Here is a 24,392-nt window from a genome sequence, read left to right on the forward strand (position 1 = left end):
AACGATGTCGGGACAGTCAGTGAAGCCACCGAGGATATACATCCGGTAGTTCCTAATTCCTACACCCTGCTGGTCATTCTACCATCCACCAGGACACGGTATTCTGTATTAGACTTCAGTGGTGCCTTCTTCTGTATTCCATTGGTCCCCGAAAGGCTCTGCTGCCCTAGTAACCAGATTAGGGAATGGAGAAATGCTGCCGCCTTGTGGCCGTTTCCCACAACAGCAGCTTTAAACCCAGTGCTCATGGTCACTAAATATTCACACTCACTGCAGCCTGTAAATGGCACCTGCCCTGAAAAACAATCCTGGGGTCGAAAATGGACCCAAAACTTCTAAAGAGGGCAACCGTGCAAGAAGACAATTTCAAGAGGTTAATTGTACTCTCCGTTTTTTTCTGTTTTTCTGTACCAGAAGTTGAAAACGGCCCCTCCGCCACGCCCCGGTCCCCGAGGCCTCCGTTGCCCTGCCGGGGCGGGCTGGCCGCGGGGATGGCGGTAAGGCGCAAGGACAAGCGAAGCTGGGCCTCAAGAGGCAGCCCGCGGTCCCCGCCCCCGTCTACGGCCATACCACCCTGAACGCGCCCGATCTCGTCTGATCTCGGAAGCTAAGCAGGGTCGGGCCTGGTTAGTACTTGGATGGGAGACCGCCTGGGAATACCGGGTGCTGTAGGCTTTTGGCCTCCCGCTGCTGCGGCTCCGCCTTCTCCTTTAGTCGCCCGCGGCGGTGGCCGCCAGCTCCGCCCCCCGCCGGGCACCGCTGCAGGCCCCACCTCCTCCGCCCACCCCCCCACCACAGCGCGCCAGAGGGGCCGCTCCATGCGGCCCGAAGGCGGCCTTGGAAGGCAGCGGCACACCTGAAGCTCCGGGGGTGTCTGGCCCGGACCCAGACTCCGCCGCGGGCCCGGGGGGCGGGTTGCACCGCCCCCCCCACCACCACAGCGCGCCAGAGGAGCCGCTGCATGCGGCCCGAAGGCGGCCCCGGAAGGCAGCGGCACACCTGAAGCTCCGGGGGTGGCTGGCCCGGACCCAGACTCCGCCGCGGGCCCGGGGGCCGTCCGTGCGGCCCGCGAGCCCCTCCACCTGCACCTGGCCGGCCCCACCGGCGCCCAGCCCCGGCGCCGCCACCTGTCCGCCGGTGTGGCTCTCTGCAGCTCTCTCCGGATAAAGCTGGATAAAGGTCTGGATGGGAAGGAGGGGCAGTGATTCAGCCTATTGCTCTTAGTGCCCCTCCCCCACACTCAGAAGCCCTTTGTGACAAGGCCACAGCTCTGTGATGCAGGCCTGGGGTTCTGCCATCAAGTGAACTCCCAGAGCTCTGTTGCCTGAGGGCGGCAATGCAGTTCAGAAGACGGAGAATCTCTTTTCTTTGAAAAACACTGTTGCTATCTGGCTGAGATCCAGCCCAACTTCCTGGGTGATTGATATCATCCTTGGCTTCCTGTGTGGACTGGGGCTCTTCCTCATGTTACTCCCCTGCTTCCAGAGTAATCCATTCTTAGCACCACCTAGGAAACCTAGAAACATCAGGAAGCATCAAGTAGAGCTGAAGGGGAGGAGCAGGAGTAGGAAGAAAAGGAGATCTTTGAAAGCTTGCAGAGATTGCCTGGAAGAACTGGAGGGGACTCACAACCTGGCTTCACCTCTGCGGAGCTGCCTGGGGAGGCTTCCTGGCAAGGGCAACTTTCACCAGCTCTCATGTCAAGACCCTCCTGGTGAGATGTGCAAAGCAGTGCCTGCTGGAGCCTGTGGAGGATACTGCTTGAAGGCTTGGGAACCCTGCAGGAACACCTCCTGTAGGGTTTCCTTCCTGGTTCAAGACACTCGAGAGGTGCTGGAAGCACATATTACAAGGTTTTGGGTAAAGCACGGGCGGACCCTACCCCTCAAGGTCCTCAAGCCCGTCAATCTCTTGAAGTCGACAAAGTTCCAACCCTCCACCATCCTGCGGTTAGCCTCGTCCCCTTCAGCCACCTGTGTATCTGGGCCCCACTCAACAGTCACGTTTGCTGAGTTCCTGGAGAAACCTCCTCAGGCTCATTCAGGAGAGAAGGTGAGAACAGAAGAGTCCGTTCCTGCCCTGAAGAGGCCTCTCCTTGTCCCCTCCACTGTGTGTAAGGAAATCCAGAGTGCCCTGGGAGCGATTCCACCTGGTGACTACCATGGGCCCTCAAAGGCTTCTCTGACTGCACAGCAGGGAAGGCCACCTTCTCAGTCCCTCACGCTCAGCCTTGTGGGCAGAACCTGGAAGAGTGAGACTGTGGAATGGGTCAAGAGGGACAGCCTAGAGCCAGGTCCAAGTTCAGCAATGGTCAGGAACGAGCCAAGAGAGGAGAGTGGTGGTCAGGCCTCAGGAGACCCCTGCCATAGGGTAACAGTGATGGAGGCGAACTTAGGATCCCAATCTTTGAGAGGTGAAGAGGCCAGGGAGGCTGTGGAGGCCAAGGAGTCTCCTGCTCTTCAACCACAGTCTAGTGTTATCTTGGAAACCAAAGTGTTGACAAAATCCCAAACCACAAATGTACCTATGAGGAGTTTAGAGGTGCCAGGGGCCAGGAAAAGTTTCCTACTACCTAGAATGTCTGTTTTCCAACATCTAGGTGAGCCATGCCTTAACATGGAGGTTGCTAGTGAGTTTAACTCCAAAGTAAAGGTACAGTCAGACAACCAGCTTCAGGACTTTCCCAAACACAGGTTCCTTGCTGCAGACAACTTGGCTTCTCAGGTGCCTCAGTGCCATCCCCAGAGAGTCCCCACCAGAGACACGTTAGCTTCCCAGGAGCCAAGTGGCCTTATGGAAGGCCAAAGGAGCAACCTAGGGCAGCAGGAGCCCCAAACTTCAAAACTCCAAGACTCATGGAAGAGCCAGAGCAAGATGATTGCCCCTACTTACAAAAGAGAGGACCGTAGGAGGCATAAACCAGGAGAGCATGAAGAGAGGTTTAAAGAATGAGGGACCCCTCAAGCTGGAAGTACGAGCCGCCCTGCCCAGGTCAGGGGAATAACAGACTCTATTGGGAGCAGATGTCTCCAGCTCATGCCAGAGAAGAAATGTAGCCCTCCAGAGAGCCTCTTCAGAAAAAGGATGAGGCTATTTTTAAAGTGGATTTTCCCCAATAAAAAAGTCAATGGTCGAGATGCTCTGCAAAGAAAAAAAAAAAGCCCATATCAGCCACTGCCCGGAGTCACGGATCAGTCCAAAGCAGATCAACCTTGAAGAGTGAGACTGCTGAGGGTCAGGCACTCATGCCCGCTGTTGGACAGATCGTAGAAGAAACAAGAGCGATTCACCATGGACTTCACGCCACAAAGTTAAATGAACACAGACTGGAATGCCAAGTCCCAGTGTGTGGGGGTTTCTGCTGCCATAGGCTTACCTCCTACCCAGAGCAAGGGAGAATGATGGGTTCTACAGCCTGCAGTCATAAAGCCACCTCCAAGGGCCAGAGTTGTGCTGTCAGGGAAAGGGAAGTCAGACACCAACAGAGTTTGAACAGTGTAAGGTTCGACGATGAGCAGCTGGGCCTAAGGTGCCTCCCATCCTTGCCCCCCAGGAAGAGTGTGTTTCCAGTTAGTACCTGCCAGTATGGGCCAAGGATTCCAGGTGCCCCAGCCCGCCATAAGCACTGTCCAAGGCATTGTCATCTTTGGGGAGGTGTCTTGCCTGGTCGACAGTAAAATCCTTCTTTAGTCTTCCCTTTAGTAGGAAAACATGTCTCCAAGTAAAATTTCAGTCCATGTAGAGAAAATGATTTTCTCATTAGCACATCCAAGATATTTAATGTTCCCCAATACATATATATATATTTTTTTTTCTAATAAAAGCATAGTGTAATGGCAAAAAAAAAGAAATTTAAAACGGCATGGAAAACTGCTGAACATTAGGAATAATTAAAGATATGCAAATCCAAATTACAAAAACCTATCCGCTCACACCAGTCAGAATGGCCATCAGCAAGAATTCTGCAAAAAGTAAATGCTGAAGGGGTTTTAGAGAAATGCCTACCCTTGGTCCAAAGTGGGACATGGTAAGAGCCAGTAGTGAAAACAAAAATGAGGTGCCTTGTAAAGGTAAATACTGAGCTACCATTCAATCAAGCATACCCACTGCTGGGCCTATCGCCTGAGGGGATGAGAATCAAAAAAAAACACAGGCTGGGCTTCACTGGTGGCCCAGTGGTTGAGAGCCCACCTGCCAATGCAGGGGACACGCGTTCATGCCCCGGGTCGGGAAGATCCCACGTGCCGCGGAGCGGCTTGTCCCGTGAGCTAGGGCTGCTGGGCCTGTGCGTCCGGAGCCTGTGCTCTGCAATGGGAGGGTCCACCGCAGTGAGAGGCCCACGTACCGCATTAAAAAAAAAAAAAAAAAAAAAAAAAAAAAACACAGGCTGGCAATCCTCCACTCCAGCAATATTTACCATAGCCAACACTTGGAAGCTACGAAAATGTCCATCAAGAGAGGAATGCACAAAGAAGAAGTGGTCCATGTACACAATGGAATATGACTCCAATAAAAAAATATATAAATACAATTTATAAAACAAACATAAGTAAGGAGACATCAGCTTTGGGGGGCACATTCCACTCTAATATATAACCGAGGAACACCACTGCCCGGATGGTCTGTTTGCCTAGTTCCCAGGTTGGGAAAAGCAGAAATGCTGCCGCCCTCTGGCCGTTACCTGCAACAGCAGCTTTAAGACCTGTGCTAAGGGTCACTTCATATGCAGCAGTACTGGTGGGCTGTAAATGAAACCTGCCCTCAAAACGTCTTGAGGGAGGTAATGGCCAAAATATTTCTAAATGTCACACACACTTCACGAAAACAATTTGAAGAGGTAAGCTGTACTCACAGTTGAAGAAAAGAAGGACATGCCAGAAAGCTCAATTTCAAGGGATTATGAGACGCATGCAAATCCAGCCACAAAGTGGTATATCGGCTCACACTAGTCAGAATAAACATAAGAATTAAACATAATAAGCAAAAAAACTACAAACAAAAAATGCTGAAGGTGTTGTGGAGAAGTGCATACCCTCAACTTTAAGCGAGACGTAACCTCGGAAGAGCCACTAGTGAGAACAGACTGGAGGTGCCTCTACAAGGTAAACATTCCGCTACCATATGATCCAGCAGGCCCACTCCTGGGCCTATAACCTAAGAAGACAGAATTGGAAAGACACAGGCAGGCAAATGTGCATTGCCGCAGCATTACAATAGCCATGACGTGGAAGCAACCAAAAAGTCCATCAACAGATGAGTGGACAAAGGAGAACTGGTACATGTACAGACAGAATATTAGCCAAGGAAGAAAAGGACACAATGCCATTTGCAGCACCGTACATGAGTCTAGAGGTGATCACGTGACTTGTAGTAAGTCAGAAAGAGAAAGACACGTATCGTATGATATCACTTATAGGTGTTACCTAAAAATTGATACCAGTGAAGATATTTCCACAGAGAAGGGCAATCCCAGATTCATTAAACAAACTTATGGTTCACCAACGGAAAGGTGTGAGGACTGGATACATTACGAGATTGGGGTTAACAGACATATACAAACACAGGTGAAATATATAATCACCAAAGACCTACAGAATACCAAGAGAAGACTACTCAACATTCTGTCCTAACGTACATGGCAAAAGGATCCCAGGAAGAACAGACATATGTATATGTGTAAAAGAACCACATCTTGCACACCTGCAACAAGCCAAACATTGTAATCAAACATGCTGTGATAAAAAAATAAAAAAATTAAATTAAAAAAACGAACAAGAAGTAGTGAGACAAACTTAAGGGGCCTTCTCCTGGCACATTTCATTCCAAATTACAACCTAGAACACGACTTCCATTGAGGCTCTGCTGCCCTAGTAACCAGATTTGGTAAGGGAGAACCGCTGCCCCCTTGTGGCCGTTTCACACAACAGCACCTTTAATCCCAGCGCTAATGGTCAGTGGATATTCAAAATCATTGCAGGCCTGTAAATGACACCTGCCCTGAAAACAAATCCTGGGGTCATATATCGACCAAAAAATTCAAAAGACGTCCATATTTCAAAACGACACTTTCAAGAGGCATATTTTGTTCTGCATATTTGTTCTGCACATTAGGGTTCTGCTTCTTTTTCTTTCTTTCTTTCTTTGTTAAAAAAAAAAAAAAAAAAAAAACGGGAATGGAAAAAGGCAACCCTCAGAATGGGAGAAAATATTTGCAAACGAATCCATGGACAAAGGTTTAATCTCCAATATATATAACAGCTCATGCAGCTTAATATTAAAAAAAAAAACAACCCAATACAAAAATGGGCAGAAGATCTAAATAGACGTTTCTTCAAAGAAGACACAGAGATGGCCAAGACGCACATGAAAAGCTGCTCAACATCACTCATCATTAGAGAAATGCACATCAAAACTACAGTGAGGTATCACCTCAAACCTGTTAGAATGGGCATCATCAGAAAATCTACAAACAACAAATGCTGGGGAGGGTGTGGACCAAAGGAACCCGCTTCCACTATTGGTGGGAATGTCAATTGATACAGTCACTATGGAGAACAGCATGGAGGTTCCTTAAAAAACTAAAAATAGAATTACCATAGGATCCAGCAATCCCACTTCTGGGCATATACCCAGAGAAAACCATAAATCAAAAAGACACATTCACCACAATGTTCATTGCAGCACTATTTACAATAGCCAGGTAATGGAAGCAACCTAAATGCCCACAGACAGACGAACGGATGATGATGTGGTCCATATATAAAACGGAATATTACTCAGCCATAAAAAGGAACGAAACTGGGTCATCTGTGGAGACGTCGACGGATCTACAGACTGTCATACAGAGTGAAGTAAGTCAGAAGGAGAAAAACAAATATTGTATATTCATGCATATATGTGGAACCTAGAAAAATGGTACAGATGACCCGGTTTGCAGGGCAGAAAGAGAGACACAGAGGTAGAGAACAAACGTATGGACACCAAGAGGGGGGAAGCCATGGGTTGGTGGTGGTGGGATGAGTTGGGAGATTGGGATTGTCCTGTATACATGTATATGCATAAAATAGATAACTAATAATAATCCTGCTGAATAAAAAAATCAACTTAAATTTCAAAATTTTTAAAAATAAATAAAATTTTTAAATAAAACGGAAAAGAAGTTCTTCCCTTCACACAGATGTATTTATAGGAATGAATTATTTCCATGCTTATATCTATAAATACATAGAAGAGGAATAAAATCTAACTTGAACCAAAAAAGAAAAAAAAAACCCAGAACCCACCAGTTGTACAGAGGGAAACCCATCAGGGCACTTTCTCCAGCGGGAAACAATTCTGAAATTGGTCAGAGGTGGGGAATCACCTCCCATGCAGCCAGCAGCCCCCCCCCCCACCCCCGCAAGGAGCGTCCTCATTGCAAAGCTGGGGGACCGTGCCGAGGCCTCTGTGAGTAAACGTGAGCCGAGCCCCAGGCCAGCTGCTGCTGAACTGTTCCCACCCTTCCCAGGTAAAACACCTGAATATGTACGAGGGCTTGAAAGCCTAGAGGAAGGGCCGTGGAGCCACAGCAGCGACAGCACGCAGGCCGACTTGGTGCCTGCAGGCCAGCCAGGATGGTCCTGGCCCCGGGCGCTCTTCTGGAAGCTTTCCATTTCCCTGCCTGGGATACTCCTCCTGTCCCGGCCCCCACTGCTTTTTTTCTTCCTCACCTCTGCCCGGGGAGAAATTCCAGCGGAAGGTATGGGTGACACATCCTCTTCTTTAGCAGGTGGCAGCCCGGCAACTCCTGCAGAAAGTCCAGCAGAGCCCCACTCACACCGGGCCACCCACAGAGCCGTGGCCCCTCCCTCCCTCCCACCAGCACAGCCCCGAGACTGCTGACGGGGCAGAGAATATGGCGTCAGGCACAGCTGCAGGGGCTCTTGCTGCCTGGAGCAGTGTTTATATGGACCTCAACCCAGGCGCACCTGGGGAGGGCTGGCCGGCAGGGTCAGGCTGCCCAGGTCAGCCCATCCTCACCCCTCAGGGACTCACATTGCAGAAAATGGACCTCGCTGAACCGGCCAGGTCCAAGGAACAGGTGTGGGCTCCTGAGAGTCTGGATAGACAAGGGGCTGCAGCTCCGGCTTGTTTTCTAATTCCTTTTATCTGGCCCATGAGTGGGAGACAACTTCAAGAAGACCCTCTCCTAATGAGAGGAACCCAGGAGTCAGGGAGAGGAGCGGTGATGGGTGGAGACAGAGGCCTGGTGCCCCGGCTGCGGTGGAAGCCTCTGGAAGACCAGGCAGAGGGAGGCCGCACAGAGTGATGCCCAGGGTCACAGACCTGTCGGAGCTGCTGTCTGTTCGTTCAAGTCCTGCTCTGAGGTGCTCTGTGTCAGCTCTGAGTGACAGGTGATCTGGGCTGCTCTGCAATGAGGGCTACGTGCACGGTACCTGTGTGCCCAGCCCTGCCGGGGTACCTGCCCAGGGGAGCTCCGTATCCTGGGAGGGGGCCTGACCACGAGAGCGCCATGGGCTGCTGGGGAGGGGGGGCCTGCCCAGGTGAGCTCCGTATCCTGGGATTGCCCTGACCACGAGAGCCCCGTGGGCTGCTGGGGACCTGGTAAACGATGTCGGGACAGTCAGTGAAGCCACCGAGGATATACATCCGGTAGTTCCTAATTCCTACACCCTGCTGGTCATTCTACCATCCACCAGGACACGGTATTCTGTATTAGACTTCAGTGATGCCTTCTTCTGTATTCCATTGGTCCCCGAAAGGCTCTGCTGCCCTAGTAACCAGATTAGGGAATGGAGAAATGCTGCCGCCTTGTGGCCGTTTCCCACAACAGCAGCTTTAAACCCAGTGCTCATGGTCACTAAATATTCACACTCACTGCAGCCTGTAAATGGCACCTGCCCTGAAAAACAATCCTGGGGTCGAAAATGGACCCAAAACTTCTAAAGAGGGCAACCGTGCAAGAAGACAATTTCAAGAGGTTAATTGTACTCTCCGTTTTTTTCTGTTTTTCTGTACCAGAAGTTGAAAACGGCCCCTCCGCCACGCCCCGGTCCCCGAGGCCTCCGTTGCCCTGCCGGGGCGGGCTGGCCGCGGGGATGGCGGTAAGGCGCAAGGACAAGCGAAGCTGGGCCTCAAGAGGCAGCCCGCGGTCCCCGCCCCCGTCTACGGCCATACCACCCTGAACGCGCCCGATCTCGTCTGATCTCGGAAGCTAAGCAGGGTCGGGCCTGGTTAGTACTTGGATGGGAGACCGCCTGGGAATACCGGGTGCTGTAGGCTTTTGGCCTCCCGCTGCTGCGGCTCCGCCTTCTCCTTTAGTCGCCCGCGGCGGTGGCCGCCAGCTCCGCCCCCCGCCGGGCACCGCTGCAGGCCCCACCTCCTCCGCCCCCCCCCCACCACAGCGCGCCAGAGGGGCCGCTCCATGCGGCCCGAAGGCGGCCTTGGAAGGCAGCGGCACACCTGAAGCTCCGGGGGTGTCTGGCCCGGACCCAGACTCCGCCGCGGGCCCGGGGGGCGGGTTGAACCGCCCCCCCACCACCACCACAGCGCGCCAGAGGAGCCGCTGCATGCGGCCCGAAGGCGGCCCTGGAAGGCAGCGGCACACCTGAAGCTCCGGGGGTGGCTGGCCCGGACCCAGACTCCGCCGCGGGCCCGGGGGCCGTCCGTGCGGCCCGCGAGCCCCTCCACCTGCACCTGGCCGGCCCCACCGGCGCCCAGCCCCGGCGCCGCCACCTGTCCGCCGGTGTGGCTCTCTGCAGCTCTCTCCGGATAAAGCTGGATAAAGGTCTGGATGGGAAGGAGGGGCAGTGATTCAGCCTATTGCTCTTAGTGCCCCTCCCCCACACTCAGAAGCCCTTTGTGACAAGGCCACAGCTCTGTGATGCAGGCCTGGGGTTCTGCCATCAAGTGAACTCCCAGAGCTCTGTTGCCTGAGGGCGGCAATGCAGTTCAGAAGACGGAGAATCTCTTTTCTTTGAAAAACACTGTTGCTATCTGGCTGAGATCCAGCCCAACTTCCTGGGTGATTGATATCATCCTTGGCTTCCTGTGTGGACTGGGGCTCTTCCTCATGTTACTCCCCTGCTTCCAGAGTAATCCATTCTTAGCACCACCTAGGAAACCTAGAAACATCAGGAAGCATCAAGTAGAGCTGAAGGGGAGGAGCAGGAGTAGGAAGAAAAGGAGATCTTTGAAAGCTTGCAGAGATTGCCTGGAAGAACTGGAGGGGACTCACAACCTGGCTTCACCTCTGCGGAGCTGCCTGGGGAGGCTTCCTGGCAAGGGCAACTTTCACCAGCTCTCATGTCAAGACCCTCCTGGTGAGATGTGCAAAGCAGTGCCTGCTGGAGCCTGTGGAGGATACTGCTTGAAGGCTTGGGAACCCTGCAGGAACACCTCCTGTAGGGTTTCCTTCCTGGTTCAAGACACTCGAGAGGTGCTGGAAGCACATATTACAAGGTTTTGGGTAAAGCACGGGCGGACCCTACCCCTCAAGGTCCTCAAGCCCATCAATCTCTTGAAGTCGACAAAGTTCCAACCCTCCACCATCCTGCGGTTAGCCTCGTCCCCTTCAGCCACCTGTGTATCTGGGCCCCACTCAACAGTCACGTTTGCTGAGTTCCTGGAGAAACCTCCTCAGGCTCATTCAGGAGAGAAGGTGAGAACAGAAGAGTCCGTTCCTGCCCTGAAGAGGCCTCTCCTTGTCCCCTCCACTGTGTGTAAGGAAATCCAGAGTGCCCTGGGAGCGATTCCACCTGGTGACTACCATGGGCCCTCAAAGGCTTCTCTGACTGCACAGCAGGGAAGGCCACCTTCTCAGTCCCTCACGCTCAGCCTTGTGGGCAGAACCTGGAAGAGTGAGACTGTGGAATGGGTCAAGAGGGACAGCCTAGAGCCAGGTCCAAGTTCAGCAATGGTCAGGAACGAGCCAAGAGAGGAGAGTGGTGGTCAGGCCTCAGGAGACCCCTGCCATAGGGTAACAGTGATGGAGGCGAACTTAGGATCCCAATCTTTGAGAGGTGAAGAGGCCAGGGAGGCTGTGGAGGCCAAGGAGTCTCCTGCTCTTCAACCACAGTCTAGTGTTATCTTGGAAACCAAAGTGTTGACAAAATCCCAAACCACAAATGTACCTATGAGGAGTTTAGAGGTGCCAGGGGCCAGGAAAAGTTTCCTACTACCTAGAATGTCTGTTTTCCAACATCTAGGTGAGCCATGCCTTAACATGGAGGTTGCTAGTGAGTTTAACTCCAAAGTAAAGGTACAGTCAGACAACCAGCTTCAGGACTTTCCCAAACACAGGTTCCTTGCTGCAGACAACTTGGCTTCTCAGGTGCCTCAGTGCCATCCCCAGAGAGTCCCCACCAGAGACACGTTAGCTTCCCAGGAGCCAAGTGGCCTTATGGAAGGCCAAAGGAGCAACCTAGGGCAGCAGGAGCCCCAAACTTCAAAACTCCAAGACTCATGGAAGAGCCAGAGCAAGATGATTGCCCCTACTTACAAAAGAGAGGACCGTAGGAGGCATAAACCAGGAGAGCATGAAGAGAGGTTTAAAGAATGAGGGACCCCTCAAGCTGGAAGTACGAGCCGCCCTGCCCAGGTCAGGGGAATAACAGACTCTATTGGGAGCAGATGTCTCCAGCTCATGCCAGAGAAGAAATGTAGCCCTCCAGAGAGCCTCTTCAGAAAAAGGATGAGGCTATTTTTAAAGTGGATTTTCCCCAATAAAAAAGTCAATGGTCGAGATGCTCTGCAAAGAAAAAAAAAAAGCCCATATCAGCCACTGCCCGGAGTCACGGATCAGTCCAAAGCAGATCAACCTTGAAGAGTGAGACTGCTGAGGGTCAGGCACTCATGCCCGCTGTTGGACAGATCGTAGAAGAAACAAGAGCGATTCACCATGGACTTCACGCCACAAAGTTAAATGAACACAGACTGGAATGCCAAGTCCCAGTGTGTGGGGGTTTCTGCTGCCATAGGCTTACCTCCTACCCAGAGCAAGGGAGAATGATGGGTTCTACAGCCTGCAGTCATAAAGCCACCTCCAAGGGCCAGAGTTGTGCTGTCAGGGAAAGGGAAGTCAGACACCAACAGAGTTTGAACAGTGTAAGGTTCGACGATGAGCAGCTGGGCCTAAGGTGCCTCCCATCCTTGCCCCCCAGGAAGAGTGTGTTTCCAGTTAGTACCTGCCAGTATGGGCCAAGGATTCCAGGTGCCCCAGCCCGCCATAAGCACTGTCCAAGGCATTGTCATCTTTGGGGAGGTGTCTTGCCTGGTCGACAGTAAAATCCTTCTTTAGTCTTCCCTTTAGTAGGAAAACATGTCTCCAAGTAAAATTTCAGTCCATGTAGAGAAAATGATTTTCTCATTAGCACATCCAAGATATTTAATGTTCCCCAATACATATATATATATATTTTTTTTCTAATAAAAGCATAGTGTAATGGCAAAAAAAAAGAAATTTAAAACGGCATGGAAAACTGCTGAACATTAGGAATAATTAAAGATATGCAAATCCAAATTACAAAAACCTATCCGCTCACACCAGTCAGAATGGCCATCAGCAAGAATTCTGCAAAAAGTAAATGCTGAAGGGGTTTTAGAGAAATGCCTACACTTGGTCCAAAGTGGGACATGGTAAGAGCCAGTAGTGAAAACAAAAATGAGGTGCCTTGTAAAGGTAAATACTGAGCTACCATTCAATCAAGCATACCCACTGCTGGGCCTATCGCCTGAGGGGATGAGAATCAAAAAAAAACACAGGCTGGGCTTCACTGGTGGCCCAGTGGTTGAGAGCCCACCTGCCAATGCAGGGGACACGCGTTCATGCCCCGGGTCGGGAAGATCCCACGTGCCGCGGAGCGGCTTGTCCCGTGAGCTAGGGCTGCTGGGCCTGTGCGTCCGGAGCCTGTGCTCTGCAATGGGAGGGTCCACCGCAGTGAGAGGCCCACGTACCGCATTAAAAAAAAAAAAAAAAAAAAAAAAAAAAAAAAAAAAAACACAGGCTGGCAATCCTCCACTCCAGCAATATTTACCATAGCCAACACTTGGAAGCTACGAAAATGTCCATCAACAGAGGAATGCACAAAGAAGAAGTGGTCCATGTACACAATGGAATATGACTCCAATAAAAAAATATATAAATACAATTTATAAAACAAACATAAGTAAGGAGACATCAGCTTTGGGGGGCACATTCCACTCTAATATATAACCGAGGAACACCACTGCCCGGATGGTCTGTTTGCCTAGTTCCCAGGTTGGGAAAAGCAGAAATGCTGCCGCCCTCTGGCCGTTACCTGCAACAGCAGCTTTAAGACCTGTGCTAAGGGTCACTTCATATGCAGCAGTACTGGTGGGCTGTAAATGAAACCTGCCCTCAAAACGTCTTGAGGGAGGTAATGGCCAAAATATTTCTAAATGTCACACACACTTCACGAAAACAATTTGAAGAGGTAAGCTGTACTCACAGTTGAAGAAAAGAAGGACATGCCAGAAAGCTCAATTTCAAGGGATTATGAGACGCATGCAAATCCAGCCACAAAGTGGTATATCGGCTCACACTAGTCAGAATAAACATAAGAATTAAACATAATAAGCAAAAAAACTACAAACAAAAAATGCTGAAGGTGTTGTGGAGAAGTGCATACCCTCAACTTTAAGCGGGACGTAACCTCGGAAGAGCCACTAGTGAGAACAGACTGGAGGTGCCTCTACAAGGTAAACATTCCGCTACCATATGATCCAGCAGGCCCACTCCTGGGCCTATAACCTAAGAAGACAGAATTGGAAAGACACAGGCAGGCAAATGTGCATTGCCGCAGCATTACAATAGCCATGACGTGGAAGCAACCAAAAAGTCCATCAACAGATGAGTGGACAAAGGAGAACTGGTACATGTACAGACAGAATATTAGCCAAGGAAGAAAAGGACACAATGCCATTTGCAGCACCGTACATGAGTCTAGAGGTGATCACGTGACTTGTAGTAAGTCAGAAAGAGAAAGACACGTATCGTATGATATCACTTATAGGTGTTACCTAAAAATTGATACCAGTGAAGATATTTCCACAGAGAAGGGCAATCCCAGATTCATTAAACAAACTTATGGTTCACCAACGGAAAGGTGTGAGGACTGGATACATTACGAGATTGGGGTTAACAGACATATACAAACACAGGTGAAATATATAATCACCAAAGACCTACAGAATACCAAGAGAAGACTACTCAACATTCTGTCCTAACGTACATGGCAAAAGGATCCCAGGAAGAACAGACATATGTATATGTGTAAAAGAACCACATCTTGCACACCTGCAACAAGCCAAACATTGTAATCAAACATGCTGTGATAAAAAAATAAAAAAATTAAATTAAAAAAACGAACAAGAAGTAGTGAGACAAACTTAAGGGGCCTTCTCCTGGCACATTTCATTCCAAATTACAACCTAGAACACGACTTCCATTGAGGCTCTGCTGCCCTAGTAACCAGATTTGGTAAGGGAGAACCGCTGCCCCCTTGTGGCCGTTTCACACAACAGCACCTTTAATCCCAGCGCTAATGGTCAGTGGATATTCAAAATCATTGCAGGCCTGTAAATGACACCTGCCCTGAAAACAAATCCTGGGGTCATATATCGACCAAAAAATTCAAAAGACGTCCATATTTCAAAACGACACTTTCAAGAGGCATATTTTGTTCTGCATATTTGTTCTGCACATTAGGGTTCTGCTTCTTTTTCTTTCTTTCTTTCTTTGTTAAAAAAAAAAAAAAAAAAACGGGAATGGAAAAAGGCAACCCTCAGAATGGGAGAAAATATTTGCAAACGAATCCATGGACAAAGGTTTAATCTCCAATATATATAACAGCTCATGCAGCTTAATATTAAAAAAAAAAAACAACCCAATACAAAAATGGGCAGAAGATCTAAATAGACGTTTCTTCAAAGAAGACACAGAGATGGCCAAGACGCACATGAAAAGCTGCTCAACATCACTCATCATTAGAGAAATGCACATCAAAACTACAGTGAGGTATCACCTCAAACCTGTTAGAATGGGCATCATCAGAAAATCTACAAACAACAAATGCTGGGGAGGGTGTGGACCAAAGGAACCCGCTTCCACTATTGGTGGGAATGTCAATTGATACAGTCACTATGGAGAACAGCATGGAGGTTCCTTAAAAAACTAAAAATAGAATTACCATAGGATCCAGCAATCCCACTTCTGGGCATATACCCAGAGAAAACCATAAATCAAAAAGACACATTCACCACAATGTTCATTGCAGCACTATTTACAATAGCCAGGTAATGGAAGCAACCTAAATGCCCACAGACAGACGAACGGATGATGATGTGGTCCATATATAAAACGGAATATTACTCAGCCATAAAAAGGAACGAAACTGGGTCATCTGTGGAGACGTCGACGGATCTACAGACTGTCATACAGAGTGAAGTAAGTCAGAAGGAGAAAAACAAATATTGTATATTCATGCATATATGTGGAACCTAGAAAAATGGTACAGATGACCCGGTTTGCAGGGCAGAAAGAGAGACACAGAGGTAGAGAACAAACGTATGGACACCAAGAGGGGGGAAGCCATGGGTTGGTGGTGGTGGGATGAGTTGGGAGATTGGGATTGTCCTGTATACATGTATATGCATAAAATAGATAACTAATAATAATCCTGCTGAATAAAAAAATCAACTTAAATTTCAAAATTTTTAAAAATAAATAAAATTTTTAAATAAAACGGAAAAGAAGTTCTTCCCTTCACACAGATGTATTTATAGGAATGAATTATTTCCATGCTTATATCTATAAATACATAGAAGAGGAATAAAATCTAACTTGAACCAAAAAAGAAAAAAAAAACCCAGAACCCACCAGTTGTACAGAGGGAAACCCATCAGGGCACTTTCTCCAGCGGGAAACAATTCTGAAATTGGTCAGAGGTGGGGAATCACCTCCCATGCAGCCAGCAGCCCCCCCCCCACCCCCGCAAGGAGCGTCCTCATTGCAAAGCTGGGGGACCGTGCCGAGGCCTCTGTGAGTAAACGTGAGCCGAGCCCCAGGCCAGCTGCTGCTGAACTGTTCCCACCCTTCCCAGGTAAAACACCTGAATATGTACGAGGGCTTGAAAGCCTAGAGGAAGGGCCGTGGAGCCACAGCAGCGACAGCACGCAGGCCGACTTGGTGCCTGCAGGCCAGCCAGGATGGTCCTGGCCCCGGGCGCTCTTCTGGAAGCTTTCCATTTCCCTGCCTGGGATACTCCTCCTGTCCCGGCCCCCACTGCTTTTTTCCTTCCTCACCTCTGCCCGGGGAGAAATTCCAGCGGAAGGTATGGGTGACACATCCTCTTCTTTAGCAGGTGGCAGCCCGGCAACTCCTGCAGAAAGTCCAGCAGAGCCCCACTCACACCGGGCCACCCACAGAGCCGTGGCCCCTCCCTCCCTCCCACCAGCACAGCCCCGAGACTGCTGACGGGGCAGAGAATATGGCGTCAGGCACAGCTGCAGGGGCTCTTGCTGCCTGGAGCAGTGTTTATATGGACCTCAACCCAGGCACACCTGGGGAGGGCTGGCCGGCAGGGTCAGGCTGCCCAGGTCAGCCCATCCTCACCCCTCAGGGACTCACATTGCAGAAAATGGACCTCGCTGAACCGGCCAGGTCCAAGGAACAGGTGTGGGCTCCTGAGAGTCTGGATAGACAAGGGGCTGCAGCTCCGGCTTGTTTTCTAATTCCTTTTATCTGGCCCATGAGTGGGAGACAACTTCAAGAAGACCCTCTCCTAATGAGAGGAACCCAGGAGTCAGGGAGAGGAGCGGTGATGGGTGGAGACAGAGGCCTGGTGCCCCGGCTGCGGTGGAAGCCTCTGGAAGACCAGGCAGAGGGAGGCCGCACAGAGTGATGCCCAGGGTCACAGACCTGTCGGAGCTGCTGTCTGTTCGTTCAAGTCCTGCTCTGAGGTGCTCTGTGTCAGCTCTGAGTGACAGGTGATCTGGGCTGCTCTGCAATGAGGGCTACGTGCACGGTACCTGTGTGCCCAGCCCTGCCGGGGTACCTGCCCAGGGGAGCTCCGTATCCTGGGAGGGGGCCTGACCACGAGAGCGCCATGGGCTGCTGGGGAGGGGGGGCCTGCCCAGGTGAGCTCCGTATCCTGGGATTGCCCTGACCACGAGAGCCCCGTGGGCTGCTGGGGACCTGGTAAACGATGTCGGGACAGTCAGTGAAGCCACCGAGGATATACATCCGGTAGTTCCTAATTCCTACACCCTGCTGGTCATTCTACCATCCACCAGGACACGGTATTCTGTATTAGACTTCAGTGATGCCTTCTTCTGTATTCCATTGGTCCCCGAAAGGCTCTGCTGCCCTAGTAACCAGATTAGGGAATGGAGAAATGCTGCCGCCTTGTGGCCGTTTCCCACAACAGCAGCTTTAAACCCAGTGCTCATGGTCACTAAATATTCACACTCACTGCAGCCTGTAAATGGCACCTGCCCTGAAAAACAATCCTGGGGTCGAAAATGGACCCAAAACTTCTAAAGAGGGCAACCGTGCAAGAAGACAATTTCAAGAGGTTAATTGTACTCTCCGTTTTTTTCTGTTTTTCTGTACCAGAAGTTGAAAACGGCCCCTCCGCCACGCCCCGGTCCCCGAGGCCTCCGTTGCCCTGCCGGGGCGGGCTGGCCGCGGGGATGGCGGTAAGGCGCAAGGACAAGCGAAGCTGGGCCTCAAGAGGCAGCCCGCGGTCCCCGCCCCCGTCTACGGCCATACCACCCTGAACGCGCCCGATCTCGTCTGATCTCGGAAGCTAAGCAGGGTCGGGCCTGGTTAGTACTTGGATGGGAGACCGCCTGGGAATACCAGGTGCTGTAGGCTTTTGGCCTCCCGCTGCTGCGGCTCCGCCTTCTCCTTTAGTCGCCCGCGGCGGTGGCCGCCAGCTCCGCCCCCCGCCGGGCACCGCTGCAGGCCCCACCTCCTCCGCCCCCCCCCCACCACAGCGCGCCAGAGGGGCCGCTCCATGCGGCCCGAAGGCGGCCTTGGAAGGCAGCGGCACACCTGAAGCTCCGGGGGTGTCTGGCCCGGACCCAGACTCCGCCGCGGGCCCGGGGGGCGGGTTGAACCGCCCCCCCACCACCACCACAGCGCGCCAGAGGAGCCGCTGCATGCGGCCCGAAGGCGGCCCCGGAAGGCAGCGGCACACCTGAAGCTCCGGGGGTGGCTGGCCCGGACCCAGACTCCGCCGCGGGCCCGGGGGCCGTCCGTGCGGCCCGCGAGCCCCTCCACCTGCACCTGGCCGGCCCCACCGGCGCCCAGCCCCGGCGCCGCCACCTGTCCGCCGGTGTGGCTCTCTGCAGCTCTCTCCGGATAAAGCTGGATAAAGGTCTGGATGGGAAGGAGGGGCAGTGATTCAGCCTATTGCTCTTAGTGCCCCTCCCCCACACTCAGAAGCCCTTTGTGACAAGGCCACAGCTCTGTGATGCAGGCCTGGGGTTCTGCCATCAAGTGAACTCCCAGAGCTCTGTTGCCTGAGGGCGGCAATGCAGTTCAGAAGACGGAGAATCTCTTTTCTTTGAAAAACACTGTTGCTATCTGGCTGAGATCCAGCCCAACTTCCTGGGTGATTGATATCATCCTTGGCTTCCTGTGTGGACTGGGGCTCTTCCTCATGTTACTCCCCTGCTTCCAGAGTAATCCATTCTTAGCACCACCTAGGAAACCTAGAAACATCAGGAAGCATCAAGTAGAGCTGAAGGGGAGGAGCAGGAGTAGGAAGAAAAGGAGATCTTTGAAAGCTTGCAGAGATTGCCTGGAAGAACTGGAGGGGACTCACAACCTGGCTTCACCTCTGCGGAGCTGCCTGGGGAGGCTTCCTGGCAAGGGCAACTTTCACCAGCTCTCATGTCAAGACCCTCCTGGTGAGATGTGCAAAGCAGTGCCTGCTGGAGCCTGTGGAGGATACTGCTTGAAGGCTTGGGAACCCTGCAGGAACACCTCCTGTAGGGTTTCCTTCCTGGTTCAAGACACTCGAGAGGTGCTGGAAGCACATATTACAAGGTTTTGGGTAAAGCACGGGCGGACCCTACCCCTCAAGGTCCTCAAGCCCGTCAATCTCTTGAAGTCGACAAAGTTCCAACCCTCCACCATCCTGCGGTTAGCCTCGTCCCCTTCAGCCACCTGTGTATCTGGGCCCCACTCAACAGTCACGTTTGCTGAGTTCCTGGAGAAACCTCCTCAGGCTCATTCAGGAGAGAAGGTGAGAACAGAAGAGTCCGTTCCTGCCCTGAAGAGGCCTCTCCTTGTCCCCTCCACTGTGTGTAAGGAAATCCAGAGTGCCCTGGGAGCGATTCCACCTGGTGACTACCATGGGCCCTCAAAGGCTTCTCTGACTGCACAGCAGGGAAGGCCACCTTCTCAGTCCCTCACGCTCAGCCTTGTGGGCAGAACCTGGAAGAGTGAGACTGTGGAATGGGTCAAGAGGGACAGCCTAGAGCCAGGTCCAAGTTCAGCAATGGTCAGGAACGAGCCAAGAGAGGAGAGTGGTGGTCAGGCCTCAGGAGACCCCTGCCATAGGGTAACAGTGATGGAGGCGAACTTAGGATCCCAATCTTTGAGAGGTGAAGAGGCCAGGGAGGCTGTGGAGGCCAAGGAGTCTCCTGCTCTTCAACCACAGTCTAGTGTTATCTTGGAAACCAAAGTGTTGACAAAATCCCAAACCACAAATGTACCTATGAGGAGTTTAGAGGTGCCAGGGGCCAGGAAAAGTTTCCTACTACCTAGAATGTCTGTTTTCCAACATCTAGGTGAGCCATGCCTTAACATGGAGGTTGCTAGTGAGTTTAACTCCAAAGTAAAGGTACAGTCAGACAACCAGCTTCAGGACTTTCCCAAACACAGGTTCCTTGCTGCAGACAACTTGGCTTCTCAGGTGCCTCAGTGCCATCCCCAGAGAGTCCCCACCAGAGACACGTTAGCTTCCCAGGAGCCAAGTGGCCTTATGGAAGGCCAAAGGAGCAACCTAGGGCAGCAGGAGCCCCAAACTTCAAAACTCCAAGACTCATGGAAGAGCCAGAGCAAGATGATTGCCCCTACTTACAAAAGAGAGGACCGTAGGAGGCATAAACCAGGAGAGCATGAAGAGAGGTTTAAAGAATGAGGGACCCCTCAAGCTGGAAGTACGAGCCGCCCTGCCCAGGTCAGGGGAATAACAGACTCTATTGGGAGCAGATGTCTCCAGCTCATGCCAGAGAAGAAATGTAGCCCTCCAGAGAGCCTCTTCAGAAAAAGGATGAGGCTATTTTTAAAGTGGATTTTCCCCAATAAAAAAGTCAATGGTCGAGATGCTCTGCAAAGAAAAAAAAAAGCCCATATCAGCCACTGCCCGGAGTCACGGATCAGTCCAAAGCAGATCAACCTTGAAGAGTGAGACTGCTGAGGGTCAGGCACTCATGCCCGCTGTTGGACAGATCGTAGAAGAAACAAGAGCGATTCACCATGGACTTCACGCCACAAAGTTAAATGAACACAGACTGGAATGCCAAGTCCCAGTGTGTGGGGGTTTCTGCTGCCATAGGCTTACCTCCTACCCAGAGCAAGGGAGAATGATGGGTTCTACAGCCTGCAGTCATAAAGCCACCTCCAAGGGCCAGAGTTGTGCTGTCAGGGAAAGGGAAGTCAGACACCAACAGAGTTTGAACAGTGTAAGGTTCGACGATGAGCAGCTGGGCCTAAGGTGCCTCCCATCCTTGCCCCCCAGGAAGAGTGTGTTTCCAGTTAGTACCTGCCAGTATGGGCCAAGGATTCCAGGTGCCCCAGCCCGCCATAAGCACTGTCCAAGGCATTGTCATCTTTGGGGAGGTGTCTTGCCTGGTCGACAGTAAAATCCTTCTTTAGTCTTCCCTTTAGTAGGAAAACATGTCTCCAAGTAAAATTTCAGTCCATGTAGAGAAAATGATTTTCTCATTAGCACATCCAAGATATTTAATGTTCCCCAATACATATATATATATATATATATATTTTCTAATAAAAGCATAGTGTAATGGCAAAAAAAAAGAAATTTAAAACGGCATGGAAAACTGCTGAACATTAGGAATAATTAAAGATATGCAAATCCAAATTACAAAAACCTATCCGCTCACACCAGTCAGAATGGCCATCAGCAAGAATTCTGCAAAAAGTAAATGCTGAAGGGGTTTTAGAGAAATGCCTACCCTTGGTCCAAAGTGGGACATGGTAAGAGCCAGTAGTGAAAACAAAAATGAGGTGCCTTGTAAAGGTAAATACTGAGCTACCATTCAATCAAGCATACCCACTGCTGGGCCTATCGCCTGAGGGGATGAGAATCAAAAAAAAACACAGGCTGGGCTTCACTGGTGGCCCAGTGGTTGAGAGCCCACCTGCCAATGCAGGGGACACGCGTTCATGCCCCGGGTCGGGAAGATCCCACGTGCCGCGGAGCGGCTTGTCCCGTGAGCTAGGGCTGCTGGGCCTGTGCGTCCGGAGCCTGTGCTCTGCAATGGGAGGGTCCACCGCAGTGAGAGGCCCATGTACCGCATTAAAAAAAAAAAAAAAAAAACACAGGCTGGCAATCCTCCACTCCAGCAATATTTACCATAGCCAACACTTGGAAGCTACGAAAATGTCCATCAAGAGAGGAATGCACAAAGAAGAAGTGGTCCATGTACACAATGGAATATGACTCCAATAAAAAAATATATAAATACAATTTATAAAACAAACATAAGTAAGGAGACATCAGCTTTGGGGGGCACATTCCACTCTAATATATAACCGAGGAACACCACTGCCCGGATGGTCTGTTTGCCTAGTTCCCAGGTTGGGAAAAGCAGAAATGCTGCCGCCCTCTGGCCGTTACCTGCAACAGCAGCTTTAAGACCTGTGCTAAGGGTCACTTCATATGCAGCAGTACTGGTGGGCTGTAAATGAAACCTGCCCTCAAAACGTCTTGAGGGAGGTAATGGCCAAAATATTTCTAAATGTCACACACACTTCACGAAAACAATTTGAAGAGGTAAGCTGTACTCACAGTTGAAGAAAAGAAGGACATGCCAGAAAGCTCAATTTCAAGGGATTATGAGACGCATGCAAATCCAGCCACAAAGTGGTATATCGGCTCACACTAGTCAGAATAAACATAAGAATTAAACATAATAAGCAAAAAAACTACAAACAAAAAATGCTGAAGGTGTTGTGGAGAAGTGCATACCCTCAACTTTAAGCGGGACGTAACCTCGGAAGAGCCACTAGTGAGAACAGACTGGAGGTGCCTCTACAAGGTAAACATTCCGCTACCATATGATCCAGCAGGCCCACTCCTGGGCCTATAACCTAAGAAGACAGAATTGGAAAGACACAGGCAGGCAAATGTGCATTGCCGCAGCATTACAATAGCCATGACGTGGAAGCAACCAAAAAGTCCATCAACAGATGAGTGGACAAAGGAGAACTGGTACATGTACAGACAGAATATTAGCCAAGGAAGAAAAGGACACAATGCCATTTGCAGCACCGTACATGAGTCTAGAGGTGATCACGTGACTTGTAGTAAGTCAGAAAGAGAAAGACACGTATCGTATGATATCACTTATAGGTGTTACCTAAAAATTGATACCAGTGAAGATATTTCCACAGAGAAGGGCAATCCCAGATTCATTAAACAAACTTATGGTTCACCAACGGAAAGGTGTGAGGACTGGATACATTACGAGATTGGGGTTAACAGACATATACAAACACAGGTGAAATATATAATCACCAAAGACCTACAGAATACCAAGAGAAGACTACTCAACATTCTGTCCTAACGTACATGGCAAAAGGATCCCAGGAAGAACAGACATATGTATATGTGTAAAAGAACCACATCTTGCACACCTGCAACAAGCCAAACATTGTAATCAAACATGCTGTGATAAAAAAATAAAAAAATTAAATTAAAAAAACGAACAAGAAGTAGTGAGACAAACTTAAGGGGCCTTCTCCTGGCACATTTCATTCCAAATTACAACCTAGAACACGACTTCCATTGAGGCTCTGCTGCCCTAGTAACCAGATTTGGTAAGGGAGAACCGCTGCCCCCTTGTGGCCGTTTCACACAACAGCACCTTTAATCCCAGCGCTAATGGTCAGTGGATATTCAAAATCATTGCAGGCCTGTAAATGACACCTGCCCTGAAAACAAATCCTGGGGTCATATATCGACCAAAAAATTCAAAAGACGTCCATATTTCAAAACGACACTTTCAAGAGGCATATTTTGTTCTGCATATTTGTTCTGCACATTAGGGTTCTGCTTCTTTTTCTTTCTTTCTTTCTTTGTTAAAAAAAAAAAAAAAAAAAAAACGGGAATGGAAAAAGGCAACCCTCAGAATGGGAGAAAATATTTGCAAACGAATCCATGGACAAAGGTTTAATCTCCAATATATATAACAGCTCATGCAGCTTAATATTAAAAAAAAACAACAACCCAATACAAAAATGGGCAGAAGATCTAAATAGACGTTTCTTCAAAGAAGACACAGAGATGGCCAAGACGCACATGAAAAGCTGCTCAACATCACTCATCATTAGAGAAATGCACATCAAAACTACAGTGAGGTATCACCTCAAACCTGTTAGAATGGGCATCATCAGAAAATCTACAAACAACAAATGCTGGGGAGGGTGTGGACCAAAGGAACCCGCTTCCACTATTGGTGGGAATGTCAATTGATACAGTCACTATGGAGAACAGCATGGAGGTTCCTTAAAAAACTAAAAATAGAATTACCATAGGATCCAGCAATCCCACTTCTGGGCATATACCCAGAGAAAACCATAAATCAAAAAGACACATTCACCACAATGTTCATTGCAGCACTATTTACAATAGCCAGGTAATGGAAGCAACCTAAATGCCCACAGACAGACGAACGGATGATGATGTGGTCCATATATAAAACGGAATATTACTCAGCCATAAAAAGGAACGAAACTGGGTCATCTGTGGAGACGTCGACGGATCTACAGACTGTCATACAGAGTGAAGTAAGTCAGAAGGAGAAAAACAAATATTGTATATTCATGCATATATGTGGAACCTAGAAAAATGGTACAGATGACCCGGTTTGCAGGGCAGAAAGAGAGACACAGAGGTAGAGAACAAACGTATGGACACCAAGAGGGGGGAAGCCATGGGTTGGTGGTGGTGGGATGAGTTGGGAGATTGGGATTGTCCTGTATACATGTATATGCATAAAATAGATAACTAATAATAATCCTGCTGAATAAAAAAATCAACTTAAATTTCAAAATTTTTAAAAATAAATAAAATTTTTAAATAAAACGGAAAAGAAGTTCTTCCCTTCACACA

At 50.0% G+C, this 24,392-nt stretch overlaps 1 protein-coding gene and 3 non-coding genes across 4 annotated transcripts; all 4 read left to right on the forward strand.

The window, feature by feature from the left end:
- Nucleotides 1-556: 556 nt before the first annotated feature.
- LOC132496603 (5S ribosomal RNA) lies at nucleotides 557-675 on the forward strand. The gene has a single exon (XR_009533498.1). It is a non-coding gene; the product is annotated as a 5S ribosomal RNA (ribosomal RNA).
- Nucleotides 676-2,706: 2,031 nt separating this feature from the next.
- LOC132496437 (putative spermatogenesis-associated protein 31C2) lies at nucleotides 2,707-9,466 on the forward strand (the record flags this gene model as incomplete). Its single annotated transcript, XM_060108814.1, has 3 exons — nucleotides 2,707-2,835; nucleotides 3,150-3,348; nucleotides 9,405-9,466. Coding segments are annotated over 3 exons (390 nt in total), but the record flags the coding sequence as incomplete, so codon positions are not given.
- LOC132496615 (5S ribosomal RNA) lies at nucleotides 9,164-9,282 on the forward strand. Its single transcript, XR_009533505.1, has one exon. It is a non-coding gene; the product is annotated as a 5S ribosomal RNA (ribosomal RNA).
- Nucleotides 9,467-17,777: 8,311 nt separating the features above from the next.
- Nucleotides 17,778-17,896, forward strand: LOC132496519 (5S ribosomal RNA). Its single transcript, XR_009533420.1, has one exon. It is a non-coding gene; the product is annotated as a 5S ribosomal RNA (ribosomal RNA).
- Nucleotides 17,897-24,392: the final 6,496 nt, after the last annotated feature.

This window comes from Mesoplodon densirostris, chromosome 9, assembly GCF_025265405.1.
Source record: "Mesoplodon densirostris isolate mMesDen1 chromosome 9, mMesDen1 primary haplotype, whole genome shotgun sequence".
NCBI lineage: Eukaryota > Metazoa > Chordata > Mammalia > Artiodactyla > Ziphiidae > Mesoplodon > Mesoplodon densirostris.